General features: G+C 50.2%; 1 protein-coding gene across 5 annotated transcripts in view; it reads right to left on the bottom strand.

The window, feature by feature from the left end:
* The window catches only part of RASGEF1C (RasGEF domain family member 1C), an 89,123-nt gene that overhangs the window by 17,927 nt on the left and 53,617 nt on the right, over window positions 1-17,579 (bottom strand). For all 5 annotated transcript variants that reach the window (XR_010306469.1, XR_010306468.1, XM_064162137.1 and 2 more), the window contains exons 3-9: window positions 15,857-15,979; window positions 13,137-13,274; window positions 6,256-6,468; window positions 4,117-4,191; window positions 1,833-1,928; window positions 337-439; window positions 159-238 (exon numbers count right to left, since the gene is read on the bottom strand). Coding sequence is in view for 3 of the 5 variants with exons in the window: in XM_064162137.1 (XP_064018207.1) it covers window positions 159-238; window positions 337-439; window positions 1,833-1,928; window positions 4,117-4,191; window positions 6,256-6,468; window positions 13,137-13,274; window positions 15,857-15,979 (828 nt within the window). In the remaining 2 variants the exon portion in view is untranslated. The remainder of the gene's footprint in view (window positions 1-158; window positions 239-336; window positions 440-1,832; window positions 1,929-4,116; window positions 4,192-6,255; window positions 6,469-13,136; window positions 13,275-15,856; window positions 15,980-17,579) is intronic.

The following is a 17,579-nucleotide window of genomic DNA, read 5'->3' as shown; positions in this document are numbered from 1 at the left end:
AGACTGTGTCCCCTTGTTCTGTTGCTGGTTGTCTGGCAGCAGAGCCCAACCCCACCTGGCTACAGCCTCTCTTTAGATAGTTGAAGACAGCATAGAATTTCAGCAGTGTATCACCACCTTTTTAAACTCTTTTCTTTTCCTTCTTTTTCCCCCCTTACCTCAAGAATGAAAAATTTGGCTGTCTTCACTTTTGACCAAGTCTTCTTTAGCCTGGACACTGGACTCATGTTCATTCCAGCTAGGAGTGAGAAACAAAAGAGAGCCACAGATGAGAGTCAGGTTCCCTTTTCCAGCTGTGACAGCTGCTGGAGACACCTGGGTGGAAGCTGTACTTACAAATGATTGCCATCAGTGAATTAAAATTCCCGATGTTAAAGCACTCTCGGGCAACATCAATGAAGAACTCAATGACTTGTGCTCGTTGTTTCTTTTTTGCAGGCTGCAAATTAAACCATACAAATATCTGTCAGAAGCATATGCAGAATTGGAGGGCATCTTTAGGCATTTGTCCTGTGCCTAGCACGGGTCCACACTTAGCTTGGGCCATCTGTTACCAGTCGTTGGCCCTAACTCTGTTCCAGCAATCTAGTGGATGCTGGTGACTGGCAGGCTCTGAAATGAAAGCTTTCATTGCAGTGACACAGAAGAATCATAGAATCAACCAGGTTGGAAAAGACCTCCAAGCTCATCCGGTCCAACCTAGCACCCAGCCCCATCCAATCAACTAGACCATGGCACTAAGTGCCTCATCCAGTTTCTTCCTGAACACCTCCAGGGACTGCGACTCAACCACCTCCCTGGGAATGGCAGTTCCCAGGCTCACTTCAGTTAATGCCTTCGCACAGAACAGGCAGCCCTGAGCAGTGCCTCACCCTCTGCTAGCCGCCTTCAAGTCAGTGGGCACATCCCGAGGGCAGCATTTCACACTCCCATCGCAGCAGCAGCAGAAGATTCTGCTCTGCTGGTTAATGCCCTTCCCCCGCTCTGTCCCTGCAGGCAAAGCAGCCAGGCATCCTGGGCTGGCTCAGGAGCAGTGTGGGCAGCAGGACAAGGGAGGTTATTCTGCCCCTGGACTCAGCACTGGTCAGGCCACACCTTGAGTGCTGTGTCCAGTTCTGGGCTACTCAATTCCAGAGAGATGTTGAGGTGCTGGAAGGTGTCCAGAGAAGGGCAGCAAGGCTGGGGAGGGGCCTGGTGCACAGCCCTGTGAGGAGAGGCTGAGGGAGCTGGGGGGGTGCAGCCTGCAGCAGAGGAGGCTCAGGGCAGACCTCATTGCTGTCTACAACTACCTGAAGGGAGGCTGTAGCCAGGTGGGGTTGGTCTCTTCTGCCAGGCAAGCAGCAACAGAACAAGGGGACACAGCCTCAAGTTGTGCCAGGGGAGGTCTAGGCTGGATGTTAGGAGGAAGTTTTTGGCAGAGAGAGTGATTGGCATTGGAATGGGCTGCCCAGGGAGGTGGTGGAGTCACCGTCCCTGGAGGTGTTCAAGAACAGACTGGATGTGGCACTTAGTGCCATGGTCTGGTTGCTTGGCCAGAGCTGGGTGCTAGGTTGGCCTGGATGATCTTGGAGGTCTCTTCCAACCTGCTTGATCTATGATTTGGTTCTATGATTTGAAGAGGACGGTGCATCCCCTGTGCGCTGCCAGCTCTGTTCTGCAACGGGTTTGTTGTTTATCAGGGTGCTTCTGCAAGGGCAACTTCACTAAAACCTACCCTCAGATGCTTAGCTAGGTCAGAAGAAACAAATCCCCAGGTCTGCTTATGAATGTGTGATCTCAAGCTGCTGCTCCGAGCGCAGGTGGTGAGACATGTCACACTGCTTCTCACTCACCATGCAGATCTCTGTCGCGACCAGATAGCAGAGTCTGTTGAACCACTTCACATAGGCCTCCAGGTTACTGGTCTTCTTCTGCTCACTGAAACAAGTCTGAGGAGGAAAACAGGCAACTGTGTTTCAGTTAGCTGCCCAATGGCCAAGACAAACCTTCCACAAAGGAACTTCTCGGCCACGTTTCTCTGGTGCACATGGAGGGCTGTGCATCGAGGGCCCTGCTCAGGCAGCAGGCAGGTGGGTGGCTGGCAGATGGCAGGGTCTAGCTGTGTGTGTCACACTGCACAGTTCACAGCAGTGAGGAGATCATGGCCCCATTTTGCCTGCAGCAAGTGTTCACTGATACAGCCTGCAGTGACCCTTCTTCACAGCATCACAGAACTAACCAGGCTGGAAAAGACCTCTAGGATCATCGAGTCCAACCCATCACCTAACCCTTCTAATTAACTGACCCATGGCACCAAGAGCCACGAGAACCCAGGAGCTCTTTAGAGCTCCTGTGGTTCAGCTGAACATCGGCTAACATCCACTAGAGGGTATCAGAGGGTTTGTTCATTTTGTCAAGCTCATCCTTCCCCAGAGCATCCCTCTAAGAAGAACGTTTCCCAGAAATGCATCCCTCTAAGAAGAAAATCACAGTGCATGAACACAGATCTGTTCACCTCGGTGGGATTACCCAGATTCTCTAAGCTGGGTGTCTTAAAACCCCTTCAGAAATGGAGTTTAACGTGGTGCACAAGATAATTCTCCAAGTGAGAGAGTATTCATTCACCTGTGACTCTGGATACAGGCAGGGTCAGAAAGAGAAAGCACAGCACCATGCTGTGGAGCACCTCCTGAGCAGCCAGAAATTCCTACCTACTTTCTGAGAAGACCACCTATAAAAAATAAAATTAAACTGGAAATGTATTTTTAAAGCATCTCAAAAATAAATCACAGAATGGCTTAAGGGTTGGAAGGGACCTCAGAGATCATCCACTCCAGCCCCTCTGCCATGGACAGGGACACCTCCTATTAGAGTAGGTTGCTCAAGGCCTCATCCAACTTGGCTTTCAATACCTCCAGGGAGGGAGCAGCCACAACCTCTCTGGGCAAATGAATGTGTGTTGTGCATACATTAATTCACTACTGATCATTTTCTCCTCTCTCTTAACATCTCTTCCCCTCTATAGCTCAAAGTAACCAAATTTCACTCACTGGTGCCTCCCACTCCTCCAAAATCCACTCAAATTTAGTGCCCTCATTTGATCTCTTTCATTTTCCTTTGATACAGATAATGAAAACTGTTCATTTTCAGCCTTGTCCCTCATGTCTGCAGCAGCTTGCTGAAATCTCACTGTAACTGCTTTGCTATTTCATGTTTCTGACACATCTCTACCTTGGGCCTCCTTCCTGAAGGATGTGATCAATGCTCTGAATATTTGAAACACCATCTCTGCCCCCTGCTCTCTCCCCAAAACCAACTGCAAAATCTTCATAACTCCAGTTAGGAAAGAGCCCAGTGATGCACTTTTCATCCATCCATCCTTTCACCACAGTGCTCTTTGGGCAGCCTTATAAGCTGGGATGTTCCTGCTCTGTTCAGCAGCAATGCTGACATCCTGCCACTGATGTACAGCCCCAGTGGGAGCCCACATGCAGTTCTGGGGAAGAATTTTCCACTCTCTTTCTTTGCTGGCAGTATGTGAAATCTGCAACTCTCCCTCTCCAGCCAGGAAGACTCTTTCTTCATTGAGGCACTCACTGAAATTCTGTTTCAGACCCCGTTGGAACAAGTGGAAAGATTCCAGCTGGTTTCCACAGGCACTGGATGAAGCCCTGCTCAGACTCCCCATTCTTTGTGGTGCTCTGGGTTAAAAGCCATTGTGCAGACAGAGCAAAGTATGTTGATTCATGACGCACTGAGTCATTACTGTGGTGTCTGGGCACACACCAGGGGCATTACATCACCTCACAACCTTTAGCACTTGGAACAGACATTCCCTGGCTGTGCACAGCCCCAAGCCATCTGCCCTTGTCAAAGCAGGTTAGGAGGAACAAGCCAGAAAGCAAAACATCAGTGTGCTGGTTGGTCTCAGTCTGGGACATACACTCACCAGGAAGGAAAGGCAATGGCCTGCCAGTGCCAGCTCTATCAGCAGGTCCCATCCTTGCAGTGCCAATGCAGCTCATGGGCTGGCCTGGCCATGGTCACCAGCAGCCAGGCCCTGCTCTTATGGATTCTCATCACATAGGTTCATTTAGAACAAATAGTTACCACACTTTGCATGGGGACAAATCATACCTTGGTGCCATCCAGAGGGTCTTTATGGACAAAAGCCTGCACAAACTCCTCGGGTCCAATGTGGCTTAGCCTTTCCTATTAGAGGAGGGGAAAAAGAAAGAAAAGAAGTAAGAAAGCACCCTGCAGTCTGTTTCTCTTGGTAAGACATCCTCACTATGTGTCAGCTCTGAATGGTGTTACTGAACTGGTAGACAGCCAGACACTGAAATTCCTGAGAACAATTAGAGTTATTTCAGCAGAAAGAAGAAAATGAGAATAAACATGTCTCATTGCTGACAAGCCCCAGTAAGAGCTGTCTCCACTGCAGAGAGAAAGGTGCTGGATGCAGAAGGGCCCATCTGGGAGCCACCAGACCTTGGCTCTGTGCTTGGTGCTGCTGTGGTCCAGCAGTACTCAACAGCCTTATTTAGCAGCTGTTAAACCAGCGGCAATGCTGTGATCTGGTAACCATAGCAATCTGCTGCTCATCTGCACACACATACACACACTGTTCTGACCCTACCTCCCTACCCAGTGCAGCTCAGGTGATGCCCTGGGGCATTAGTGGGAAAGGAAGGTTCTTGTGGTCCGTTAAAGGCTTAAAGGCATTGCTTACACTGCAGAGTGTCCCAGGCATTAAGTAGACCAAGAGCAGATCAGGCATCCAGGTGTCTCTCAAGTAAAAGACAGTCAGGCCACCTCCAGCAGCTCCTGAGCAAACCTGGCAGCCCCAGCCACACCACTGGCCCTTTTCACAGGCTTCTCAATTCCCTTAAACATGTTGATCAGGGAAAAAAAAATCTCCTCAGTAAGTTGTAGGTCACAAAGGTATTTCAGAGGAGCCATTCTGGAATTCCTGCAGCCCAAAGCTCAGGCTCTCAAGCAACAAAAAAATCAATGGGAGCTTTACTTAAGTGAAAGTGAAAATGTTATGGCTGCTCCCACACTACTTCTCTTGGCTTCTCACCTTGCCACTGATAACTGTACAGGGCTCTCACCACTACATTTAGTCAGTAGGCAATAATTCTTTGCAACAAATAAGCATCAGGCAGCTTCAGCACAGAGCAGCTGGTCTACCAGCTGCAGTAAGTGGAAGAGAATGTAGGGACCACTGGTTGCGATGAAGTGGAAGGAGAACCCCTGGCTGCATCATGTGCAGGAGTGCAGCAGTGCCCTGGTTACAGGGAATCTCCCCTTGGAAGACAGCTGCATTGTGGAGGAAAGGAAAAGCAAGGGGAAAAACTCCAGGCAAAAGGACTTCTGCTCTCTGGCTTAAGCTTTATAAAGCATAGAGAGCCAAAGCTGCATGTTCTGAAAACTAAGGTGAGAACATGATCCTGAACTTGGAGTGTCAGAGCTGTTTCACTTTTTGGCAGAGTATCAACTACCTTCAGACTTCCCAAGGCTAATTCCATGATATTCACTCCAATCCACAGCCCATTTCCCAGCCTTCCTCTCAAGGATGAATGCTGTCTACAGGAGGGCAGGCAATCATTACATCATCAAGAGATCTGCAGATGGCAGCAACGTTTTATGTTCTTCTAGGAGCATGCAGGAGGTCTACACGGAGGACCTGAACCTGGGAGAATGCTGTGCAACACATCAGTGTCCAATGCCTTGGTGCTGCAGCTGGGGCAGTCAGTATCAAAACCCTGAGGATAGACTGCAAACCAATGTACAAACAAGCAGGACTTGCACCCTCTTGTATGCCCTGCACAAAGTTCCATGGGGAAGAATGAAAGACACCTCAGACAAGTGAGAGGCTTTGTGTATCTGTAGGAACAAACTGTTAATAGCTCTTCAAATGAAGAGCAGGGCTAACAACCAGCATTTTAATAACACCTCCATGCTGTGGGGCTCAGAGCACCTTACAGGAGTGAGAAACTCTTGACCTTCCTGGGACTATGACTCGCATTTCACAGCCAGGCAAGCTGAAAAAGCAGAGTGAGTCACCCCAAGAGGCACAGAACACTCCTGATCTACGCCTTGCTTCCCAAGCATCTCTTAACCTGTCAAACCCTGCCTCCTGCTGCAGTGCAGTTGCAGCACAGGATGTGCTGCAGCAGTGCAGACAGTGCTTGGTTATGTCTGGAATACTCAGCAGCTGATGGCTTAAAATAATATCTCTGGCTGCAGACATTGGGAACTGTTCCCACTTACCAGCTCCACGTGTGTCAGCTGCTGAGCCAGGGTGTAAGGGTCACTGCAGACGCTCAGGATTTCTCTCTGAATTGCTGGAGGTTTACTTTTAAAGGCAACCAGCTTATCTGAGACAGCAGCACTGATCTTGACAATCCCTTCTTGCCCATGGCTGAGAGTTGCAAGCTTCTGGTTCAAGGTTTGCAGAAGCTGATTCATCTTTTTCCAGTAGGCCTGGAGAGACCAGGAGAGAAAGAAACATAAATCACCCCCCAAAAAAAAACTAACAAAGGACTCAGTTTGTGCTGGATTTTTCCCCTTCTGCAAAACACTTTAAAGCCAGCAACAGGTCACCAATTTATCCTCAACGAGCCTATTTCAGAACAAGCAGTTGGCTTAATTACAGTTCTGTGCTCTGGACCACAGAGACTGCAGTCAAGAGAAGAGGCAGGCAGGAGTGGAGGGTTGGGCTGGCACTGGCACTCCATATTCCTGCCAGCATCAGGATCAGAGGAGAGGTAATGCTGCAACCTGAGTGACTGCAGCTTTCTGGGGCACAGCAGCATTTGGTACTTGTCCTTTAGGTCACCTATTTGTTGGCCAAGAACTCTCCCTCTTAGTGGTGCCCAGCCAACTCCTGTTTGTTAGGAAGTGAAATGTTTCTAAAGCTCTTCTCTACACCAGTTTGAGCTAAAGCAGCAGAAGCATGCTGCTACTTGCTATGCAGCTGGAGTGGTCTGAGCATCATGTAGCTTTAAGTATTTAAGATCCAGACTGTTAATTGCTGCTGAAGGAGGTTCATTCTGTATTCCAAGCACAGCCTTGTGCTCGGCAGGATGATCATTACGAAGTTGCTCAGGTGGTTCTCAGAGCTGGAGCAACTCTTTACAGAGAAGGAGTGGAGCTGCTGGCCATGAAGGATGGGCAGAAGGAAATGCCTTCAACTCTTCCTGACTGACAGATGCAGACATTGTGAAACCCAGGTAACTGGTGGATGGGCTCTGCAGACAGGGATTAGTTGGAAATGTCCTTGGGCAAAAGCCTCACAGGAGCACCAGGTGTACTCTGATGAGGAAAACTGCCTCAGTGGCATTCCCAGCCAGAGAAAGGAGCACCAAGCATAGGTGCAGTGGGTGCTTGCTCAATTTCAAAGAGCACAGTCACCTGGGAAAACAGTCTCTAGGTTGTTTTAATGCCAGGTCCTCTCCCAGCACAGAGACAGAGGAGAAATCCTCTGGCTGCTCGCAAGTGGAGCGGCTCCTGGCTCCCCATCCAAACAGAACTCAGCAACCTCAAGTTGCCAGTAACAGCAGTTTGTAATTTGTCAGTGTGGAAGCAGAGCTGGCAAGGAGCCCTCTCCTCTTACATCTGTACTGCACAGCAGATGTACACGCTGGCACCCTCAGCACTGCAACAGGCACTCGGCCGGATCTGCCTTCCCACAAAGAGCAGCACACACCTGGGTCACATTCCAAGCTGGGCACAGCCCAAGTGAAGGCTTGGGAGGTACTCCTCAATCCCATGGTTTAGATCCAGCCTTCCATCTTCCTCAGAGTTGTGGGCTGTGGATAGACGTCATTGCTAGGCACTGACAGCAGTCCTGTTTCAGATGCTCTGGGTACCAGAAGCCAACCACTGCTCTTCTCACCTACCCTGCATGCCAGCTGCACACTGGGAGCAGCATCTCCAGCTACCTCACAGTGCAAAGGAACAAGCTTACACCTACGCTGTTTCCAGGCTGACCCTGGGAGCCTCCAGAACATCCCAAATGCTTCCACTTTCACTGCAACGCTCAGCAGCTTCCATAACAGCTTATCTAGCAGGAGGTTTCACCTTGCTCAAGAACCTCTTACTCCCTCAAGGAAGAAACTCCCTTGAGCTGGGCTCAAGGGCACAAGGGCCAGCTAAGCAGGATGCAGCCAAGCTTTTCAGCAACACAGAGCTGCTAAGTTCAAAGTGAAACAAGCTCCTAGAAGGCATCAGGCACTTCTGCTGGGGAATGCCAACATATGCTCTACTTGGAAGCAAACCACACAGAAGGAGTGAAAATTGAGTAAAAGAGAGGTAGAAAGAAAGGCTTGAAATCATTTTGGTAAACCAAACCTTTCATTCCTTCAATTTTCATCCGTTCCTGATGAGTACTAGCTCTAAGGAACTATCTACCAGCCTTGCTCCTGTAAGTCCTCACTCCAACAGATGGTCACACTTCTGGTTTACAAAGAGTCTCCTGGACACAAACTACCGACCAACAGCTAAGTATTTATCTCCTCTACATCCAGGTGGGACTGCAGATCTCAGCCTGGCTCAGGAGGCCCTATCAGCAGAATGGTATTTTTTAATGGAAACTCAAACTAAGACATTTGACATTCTGTGAACTTGTCTTGTAAAGAGGGGGATCAATTCCATGGGGCGTGGGGGTAGGCATGGCTCTGTTAAGGCCTTCCAGGATCTGAAGGGGGCTAACAAAAAAGCTGGGGAGGGACTTGTTAGGCTCTCAGGAAGTGATAGGACTGAGGGGAATGGAGCAAAGCTGCAGGTGAGGAAAGTCAGGCTGGAGGTGAGGAGGAAGTTGTTGAGCATGAGAGTGGTGAGAGCCTGGAATGGGTTGCCCAGGGAGGTGGTTGAGGCCCCATGGCTGGAGGTGGTTGAGGCCAGGCTGGCTGAGGCTGTGTGCAGCCTGCTCTAGGGTAGGGTGTCCCTGAGCATGGCGGGGGGTGGAATTAGCTGCTCCTTGTGCTCCCTTCCAGCCCTGGCTGATTCTGTGATTCTAGGTATGTGTGTAATGGAGAGTGGCACAGCTGTGGAACTGGAGCTCATTGGTACCGAAATGCAGTTAGGGTTCAGAACAGACTTAGGGAGAAGTCAAGGTATTTAAAGCAATAAAAAGATGTACTGCAAGGCATTCACTTCTGCACCAATGCATTGATCACACACTGAGGGTGGACTGTGCATGCAGATTTGCCTTCTGGCAGGAAAGGGGAAATTTATTTCAGAGAGTGATAAAAAGAAGTCACTGAAAGAGGGGGTTGGAACTGGCTGACCCTTGTGGTCCCTTCCAACCCTGACTGATTCTAAAACCAGAGGTTAGTGCAAAAACACAGGTATAGCACAAAACCCTAAGTGCAGCCAACAGCAAAGGCTCAGGTGAGCCAAGCACCTGACAAAAGACTGAAAGGAGAGGCACTTTAATGGAGACAATAAAGATTAATCCAAAATTAGAGCTCTTGAAGAGACTCACTGAAAACCTGTCAGGTGCACCCTCGCCTACAAAGCTGCTTCTGTGCACGCTGGGTGAGAAATGAAAGGAAGAAATCCTGCTTTGCCCTTTTAAAAGCATTTCCCTGCCTTCTTCAAACCATGTTTGCTGAGTGCAAACAGCACTGTTCATTACCTTCAGCACGCTGGTAATTACCTCGCCGCAGTCACCTCCCATCGCAGGAGGCTGCGTGCTGGACTCTGTCAACTGATTCCACTCCATTGTCACATTAGCAGGCAAAAGCAGCAGATGACTGCTTAATAGTTAAAGAAAACGTTTGGTTCCTTAACTGGGAGAGCTGCTCTGAAGACAGCAGGCCTCAGCAGGTGGCTGAGGAGCTCAGAGTTTAATTACAATTTCCAACTCTAAATGCAAATCCCAGCACTTACTGAGGAAATGCTTCTCAGCACGGCCACCTTTCTGAGCACATCAGAGAGCCTTTAGAAAGTGGACTTCACAAAAGGACAGCAGCACAGGCTGCAGGGAAAAATCCTGCACTGACCTACATGGCTTAGGTGACCTCACAAATCTTCCCATCTTTCATTTCTGTCATTCACAGCGGGAACAGCTTTCTTCCAAACACCCATCAGGCACCACCAGCACTCCTTTGTGCTGCCCTTGGAAAAGGAAACCTGCATTGGTGGGGAAGGAGCTGTTCACAGGCTCACAGGATGTCAGGGGATGGAAGGCACCCAAAGAGATCATCCAGTCCAACACCCCTGCCAGAGCAGGACCATACAGTCTAGCTCAGGTCACACAGGAACACATGCAGACAGGCCTTGAAAGGCTCCAGAGAAGGAGACTCCACAGCCTCTCTGGGCAGCCTGTGCCAGGGCTCTGGGACCCTTACAGGAAAGAAGTTCCCCCTTGTGTTGAGCTGGAACCTCCTGTGCTGCAGCTTCCATCCATTGCTCCTTGTCCTATCCCAGGGAGCAGTGAGCAGAGCCTGTACTCCCCCTCCTGAGCCCCAGCTCTCAGATATTGATAAATATTTATTAGATCTCTTCTCAGTCTTCTCTCCAGACTAAGCAGCCCCAGGTCCCTCAGCCTGTCCTCATCAGGCCGTGCTCCAGTCACCTCATCACCCTCATAGCCCTCTGCTGGACCCTCTCCAGCAGGTCCCTGTCCCTCTTATTAAATTGGGGAGCCCAAAACTGAAGGCAGTACTCAAGATGAGGTCTCAGCAGAGCAGAGTAGAGGGAAAGGAGAACCTCCCTTGATCTGCTGGACACACTCTGCTTAGTACACCCCAGGATCCCATTGTCCCTCTTGGCCACAAGGGCACATTGCTGTGCCATGGGTGTTCTCCACCAGCACTCCCAGGTACCTCTCCACAGGGCTGCTCTCCAGCAGTCACCTCCCAGCCTGTCCTGCTGCAGTTTAATATTCCTCCCAGGGGCAGGACTTGGTTCCTTAAATTAACTATTGATTTTGCTCAGCCATAATCACCTGCAATTACAGTCCCCAGTAATACCTGAGAAACAAAGACTCGAACCTAAGCTAGTCTGAGGTGTGTCCCCCACCCCAGGGCCCCCATAAGCAGCAGTGCTCAGCTATGCAAGCTCCAGAGCTGAGCAAGCAGTGCACACCTCTGGTTAGGCAAACAGGCCATTGCTTTGCATGCACACAGTGGATTTTTAGCACACAGTCCCCTCAGAGCCTCTCACTGATGCTTTGAGTTTACCTGAGCTAGTCCAACAGGTCTGGGAATGTTCAAAAGGCATTTTAAAGCCACCATGAGCAGTGGCACTTGGGGCAGAGGGGGAAGAAGAAGTAGGCATGCTCTAGGCGTAACTTGCAGATACCTCAATGATCTTTTTTGTCTGGAGAAGAGAAGACTGAGAGGGGATCTGACCAATGTCTAAATACCTGAGGGCTGGCAGTCAGGAAGGAAGGGACAGGGACAGCCTCTGCTCACTTGTGCCCTGCCATAGGACAAGGGGCAGTGGATGGAAACTACAGCACAGGAGGTTCCACCTCAATGTGAGGAGAAACTTCTTTACAGTGGGGGTGATGGAGCCCTGGAGCAGGCTGCCCAGAGAGGTTGTGGAGTCTCCTTCTCCAGAGACTGTCAAAGCTCTGTGTGAACTGCCCTGGGTGACCCTGCCTTGGTGGGGAGGTTGGGCTGGATGATCTCTGGAGGTCCCTTCCAGCCTCTGAAGTCCTGTGATTCTGTGATTATGCTCTTCAAGAGCATGAGCAAAGGTCTCTGCTCTTAGGCAGCTCCTTCCCAGTGGACATGGTTTTGGTAGGTCTGCATGGACTGCTCTCACATCAGCTACTGAAGGGCTCCAAGGCACCTTCCTGAGTGGTTAGCAGGAACAAGGTCATTGTCTCTTCTCCTTCAGGGAGATGATTCACAGCTCTGGTCAATGAAACTGAGGCCACCTTGGCACCTTCTGAAAGTCCTTTGTTGCCATCATCCCTTCTCCCCCATGGGCTGGCCAGCCCAGCCAGCTGATCCATGCCAGCCTACAGACACCCAGAAGTGCCCAGCTGTGATGCTGTTTCCATTTCTCTCATGTTTCCTGTGGGTTGGAGGGTCCAACTTAATTTCTGTTGTGCTGCCACCCTGACAATTCCTTCTCTTCTCTCTACCTCTCTCAGTTTCATGGGTATGTGCTTTTCCTCCTACTGAACTGCACCCATCTGTGGCCTGAAGACAGACCTTGATGAAGCCAGCAGAACTGAATTCTTCCACATCCCATGGTTAACCTAGAAGTAATTAGAGACTCTCTTTGTACCATTTGCATGTGGACTTTGTGGTATTTTTGATGTTTCTGAACTGATTTATGAGGTTCACCCACCTGAAAGTGCAAACAGGGCTCCCAGAGACTCCATTCACTGTGTCCTGTCTGCTCTGCCACACATGTGGCTTGCACATTTGAACACCAAGACCATCCAGTCCTCTAGATTGAGTTTCTTCCCAGCAGGCCACTCTCATTGATGATCTGGCCCAGGGGATTGAGTCCCTCATCAGTAAGTTTGCAGATGACACCAAGCTAGGAGCAGGTGTGGAGCTGTTGGAGGGGAGCAGAGCCCTGCAGAAGGACCTGGACAGGCTGGATGGGTGGGCAGAGGCCAATGGGATGAGATTGAACAAGGCCAAGTGCAAGGTTCTACACTTTGGCCACAACAACCCCAAGCAGTGCTACAGGCTGGGGACGGAGTGGCTGGAGAGCAGCCAGGCAGAGAGGGTCCTGGGGGTGCTGGTAGAGAGCAGCTGAACAGGAGGCAGCAGTGTGCCCAGGTGGGCAGCAGAGCCAATGGCATCCTGGGCTGGCTCAGGAGCAGTGTGGGCAGCAGGACAAGGGAGGTTCTTCTGTCCCTATGCTCAGCACTGCTCAGGCCACACCTTGAATACTGCACATACTGATAACCATTGATGAGGTCACGTCTCAGTCTCCTCTCCTCCAAGCAGCACAGCCCCAGCTCCCTCAGGCTCTCCTCCTAACAGAGATGTTCCATTCCCTTCATCATCTCTGTGACTTTGGCCTGGAAGAAGCTGTTCCTGGGAGCAGGTGGCTGCTGAGGTCTGGGAGCAGTCACAACCCATGTGCAAGAAACAGAATGTGGCAAAAGGAGGAACCAAGTGGGAAAATGAACTTCACAGCTGCATGCAGCATGCCAGGTCAGACATCCTCACCTCATCACACGGGGCTATCCTGTGAATCATGTCTTTCAGGTGGCCAATCATCCGCTCCTCCTGGAAGTCATATGGGAAGGTCTCTGTCCACTCTGTCAGCAGCTGCAAGATTTTGGGTCCAAATTTTCTGATCCGAGCCTGAAATGCAAACAGGACAGGGACTGAAATATGTTCACTTGTCAAAGTCTCCCAGCAAACAGCCCTGACCGTGGGCCAGAGTGTCTAAGGGAGAAATGCTTAGTGAGCAGTGGCAGCATGAGGCAAGGCAGACAGGTAATAACACCAGCACCTCAGTGACCTTACCTGGGTTACTGACAGCATTGCAATCTTCTAGGAGCTTAAGGGCACAGAATCATGGAATGGTCTGGGTTGGAAGAGACCTCCAAAGGTCATCCAGGCCAACCCCCTCTGCAGTCAGCAGAGGCATCCTCAGCTAGATCAGGCTGCCCAGAGTCCTGTCAAGCCTCACCTTGAATATCTTCAAGGATGGGACTTCAACCACCTCCCTGGGCAAACTGTTGCAGTGCTCCACCACCCTCCTGGTAAAGAGCTTGTTCCTAACATCCAATCTGCTCTTCACTAGTTTGAAGCCACTGCCCATGACAGGACAAGGACAAGGACATCCACTCACACAACACACAGCTGATGCCCACCTGGCTTTTCACAGAATCACAGGATGTTAGGGATTGGAAGGGACCTCCAGAGATCAGGGGGGTTCAACCTCCCTGCCAGAGCAGGAACACACAGGGCAGGTCACACAGGGACAAATCCAGGTTGGCTTTGAAAGTCCCCAGAGAAGGAGACTCCACAACCTCCCCGGGCAGCCTGTTCCAGTGCTCCACCACCCTAACAGTAAAGAATTTTCTCCTCATGTCAAGGTGGAACCTCCTGTGTTCTGGCTTGTATCCATCATCCCTTGTCTTGTTTTGGTGTAGACTCATCTGTGGGTGCAGCAGTGGAAATACTCAGGATGATATGGGACAAGGAGGGAAATATGGGGCCCAGCACGGTTGGTGCATTAGCATTATCTCAAGAGATGCCCAGAGCAGCTGCTTCCAAAGCTTTCATCCTTGGTTATGCAAGAGCATGTGAAGGGGAAACTGCATTAAACACCAAACTGCATTCTGATTTAGAGAAAACACAGACCAAAACAAACAGGGTCCTGCATCCTATGTGCTGCAGCTGAAGGGTACCCTGTAATCAAGAGAAATTATACTCTTGAGCTCCACAGCTCTCTGCTCCTCAACCAAGGTGGTCAGAATGCATATTTCAGCTTTCCACCAACAACAGGTTACAATGAACCACAGCTCTAAAAATAGATGCTGTCAGCTGGCATCAAGCTCAGGCTCAAAGACCAGCAGGTGGCTGCTAAAGGGAAAGCTTTACTGGAAACTACAAAGGTCTGGGGAGACATTTGCTCCAGCTGTGTAAACTGCCACTAGAACTGAAGCAGAGGACTTTGCACAAGCCACAGGACATGGGGGATGGGAGGTTGCTTGTGGGCAGAAGTTCAAAGTCAGCCCCACACAAGATGCCAAGTTGGTGTCCCACCAAGTCTGCGTTACTACAGGCCAGTCCAAAGCACAGACGCACTTCAGGCACGCCCAGGGAGCTTCACTCAAGGTGCAGCCTGAGCAGTGCTGAGTACAGGGGCAGAAGGACTTCCCTTGTCCTGCCGGCCACACTGCTCCTGAGCCAGGCCAGGACGCCACTGGCACACAGATCGTTACGCACTGTATCACTCTGCACAGTGCCTGGGGCAGAACAGCAGGGCTGCCCACGCAGTGACAGCTTGGATTTTCTCATGCTGTTGGCTTGTGACAGCCTGGCTGCTGCTGCTTGGGCTGGGTGCTGGTGTGCCAGGCAGCGCCGCTCTGCAGCACGGCTGGCAGACGATCTGTCACTGCCAGCAATGGCAGGGGAGTGGGTGGCTGCGTGCTGCTATGTGGCGTTCAAAGTGACACCTGAGGCCAAGAGGAAATATTACTGTACCAGAAGCAAGAAAGCAAAAAGGGCAGAGGCATTAAGTAACAACGTGAAGGAGAGTGGAGTGTCAACATCTGCCACCGTCAGCGTGAGCCTTGCGTCCTACCTCCTTGCATCCTGCAGGCTCCCGCAGAGCCTTCAAGATGCTAGGAAGGGAAGTCACCTGGGAAGCCTGGGACAGGGGAAAGGGATAATTAGAAGAAGATTGGAAGTGACAAGTGCCTGGAGCACTGCTCTTAGACTTGGATGTTAGGATGATGCCTGACACCCTGAGGAGGCTCAGGGGTGACCTCATTGCTGTCTACAACTACCTGAAGGGAGGTTGCAGCCAGGTGGGGTTGGGCTCTTCTGCCAGGCAACCAGCAGCAGAACAAGGGGACACAGTCTCAAGATGTGCCAGGGGAAATATAGGCTGGATGTTAGGAGGAAGTTGTTGTCAGAGAGAGTGATTGGCATTGGAATGGGCTGCCCAGGGAGGTGGTGGAGTCACCGTCCCTGGAGGTGTTGAAGAGCCTGGAGGAGGCACTTAGTGCCATGGTCTGGTTGATTGGCCAGGGCTGGGTGCTAGGTTGGACTGGATGAGCTTGGAGGTCTCCTCCAACCTGGTTGATTCTATGGTTCTATGAATGTCAGGATCTTAGCAGCAAGCATCACCCTTTATGAGGAAGTTTCATTCAGGCAAAGGACCCCCACAGAAAACACCTCAGCTCTTCCTGCTGCAAAGGGACACTGACCTTGTCCAGCACAGGGTCATCCAGCCGCTGCTGCTCAATGCACTTGTGACAAACTCGGGACAAAAGCTCATGGGGTTCGATGAAGAGTCTGGAACTCAGCAGGAATGTAAAGATGTAGGCTTTCTGCAGGGGAAAGACCAGCAGCCCTGCTGTAAGCAACCACACATTGGGGAACAAACACTAACCACAAAAGCCCCAAACCCCATGGGTTTTGCATTCCCTCTGGGACAGACCTTTTTTTGTAATCTAAAGGGCAGACAGATTCCTGTTCCTGAAGGTGGAACTGCTTTCAGTGGGTGCAGGAGGCAGTGCCATCTCCTTCCTCCACACTGTCCCCTTCCAAGCCCAGTGCACACACCCAGTGAAGACCACACTTTGCAGAAGCAAGCCCAGGTGCAGGAGACAGCAAAGGCTGACCATGTCGACACTCAGACATCTCTAGGTTGCCCAGGGCTGTGAGCTGCAGATGTCCTCAAATCACTCATGTCTTGCTACAGTCCTGCAGGGCTCGCCCAGCCTGGTCTAAGAAATTCTTTATTCATTCTACTGACTCCCCAGAATCCACTTCTTTTAGCTAAGTGACATCATATGCAATCCCATATCTGCAAAGCTGTGGGAAGCAGGCCTGCTGGATAAAGCTTTGGATTACTTAAAGTATCCCAGCAGTGCATTTAAAATCTGTGCATCAATCCTCAGTTGTTTGCTTCCCGACCCCTCTTGGCTCCTGAATTATCTTCTTTCCCCCAGACCTAGCCCCGCTCCTGAGCAGCAGGTCTAACATTACACATGACACGTTGCTTAATGAAAATCCCACAGCCTAATCTGTCCATCACCTATTTTTATTGCCTCCCTCATTTTCTTTCTCTCTTTTTTTTATTCTTTCTTAATTGATATGCTTCTCCATGACTTAGTTTTTAGCTGAGCAGAAAGCAAGCTGCGGGTAATTTAAAGCACGCTGCCTGCTCCGCATTGATAACTTGCAGAGCCTTCTCAACTGCCCACAAGTCAGTGCTGCTCTGGGCTTTGAAACACAAGCCCTTCCAGAGAGATATATTAGCACTTAAAAGTCTGCCAGCCAAGCTCCATCCTGAATTCCACAGAGGATGTGCAGAATGCAGTGAAGTCTGTAGCTTGCAGGACCACAAAGCTGCTTCCAGTTTAGATCCTTACACTGTTGGGGAAGAAACACTGAATGTTCAAGGCTTAGGATCTAGACTCTGCTGTGCAGTGACTACAGAGCTGGTGTGACTATAACCCCAGGATAACAATGAACTCCTCAGGAGGAAGGTCTCTGTTTCCACTGAGGGTATGCTTTGTATGTGCAGACAGACCTGGATGACTTCAGCAGCTACTGAAATTTAGCTAATTTAATGCTAGTTCAGACTTGAAGGTTTTTTTGCTTCGGTCTCCATCTAAATCTCTCCAGGCTGCACTTGCTATTTTTGAAGTGCTCTGACTGCTCTATCACTAATTCATCACCACCACAGCTCTCCCCCGCTCCCCTCTTATTTAAAGGCAGTATCAACTTTGGGATCTGCTTTTTCATGTGAACAATTACAGAGCAGTGAAATAGCATTTAAAGCAATGCATCAACTTAGCAAGCTGTAATTGTATGCAGCTTTTAAATGACCCTCTTAATTCAAAATTTAACACATTTGCACTTTTGCATAAAGTGCTGCCCCAATTCATCAAATTTAAACTGTTTATTATACTGTGAATTGCT

This window comes from Pogoniulus pusillus, chromosome 22, assembly GCF_015220805.1.
Source record: "Pogoniulus pusillus isolate bPogPus1 chromosome 22, bPogPus1.pri, whole genome shotgun sequence".
NCBI classification, from domain to species: Eukaryota; Metazoa; Chordata; class Aves; order Piciformes; family Lybiidae; genus Pogoniulus; species Pogoniulus pusillus.
This window is presented reverse-complemented; position numbering and strand designations above follow the sequence as displayed.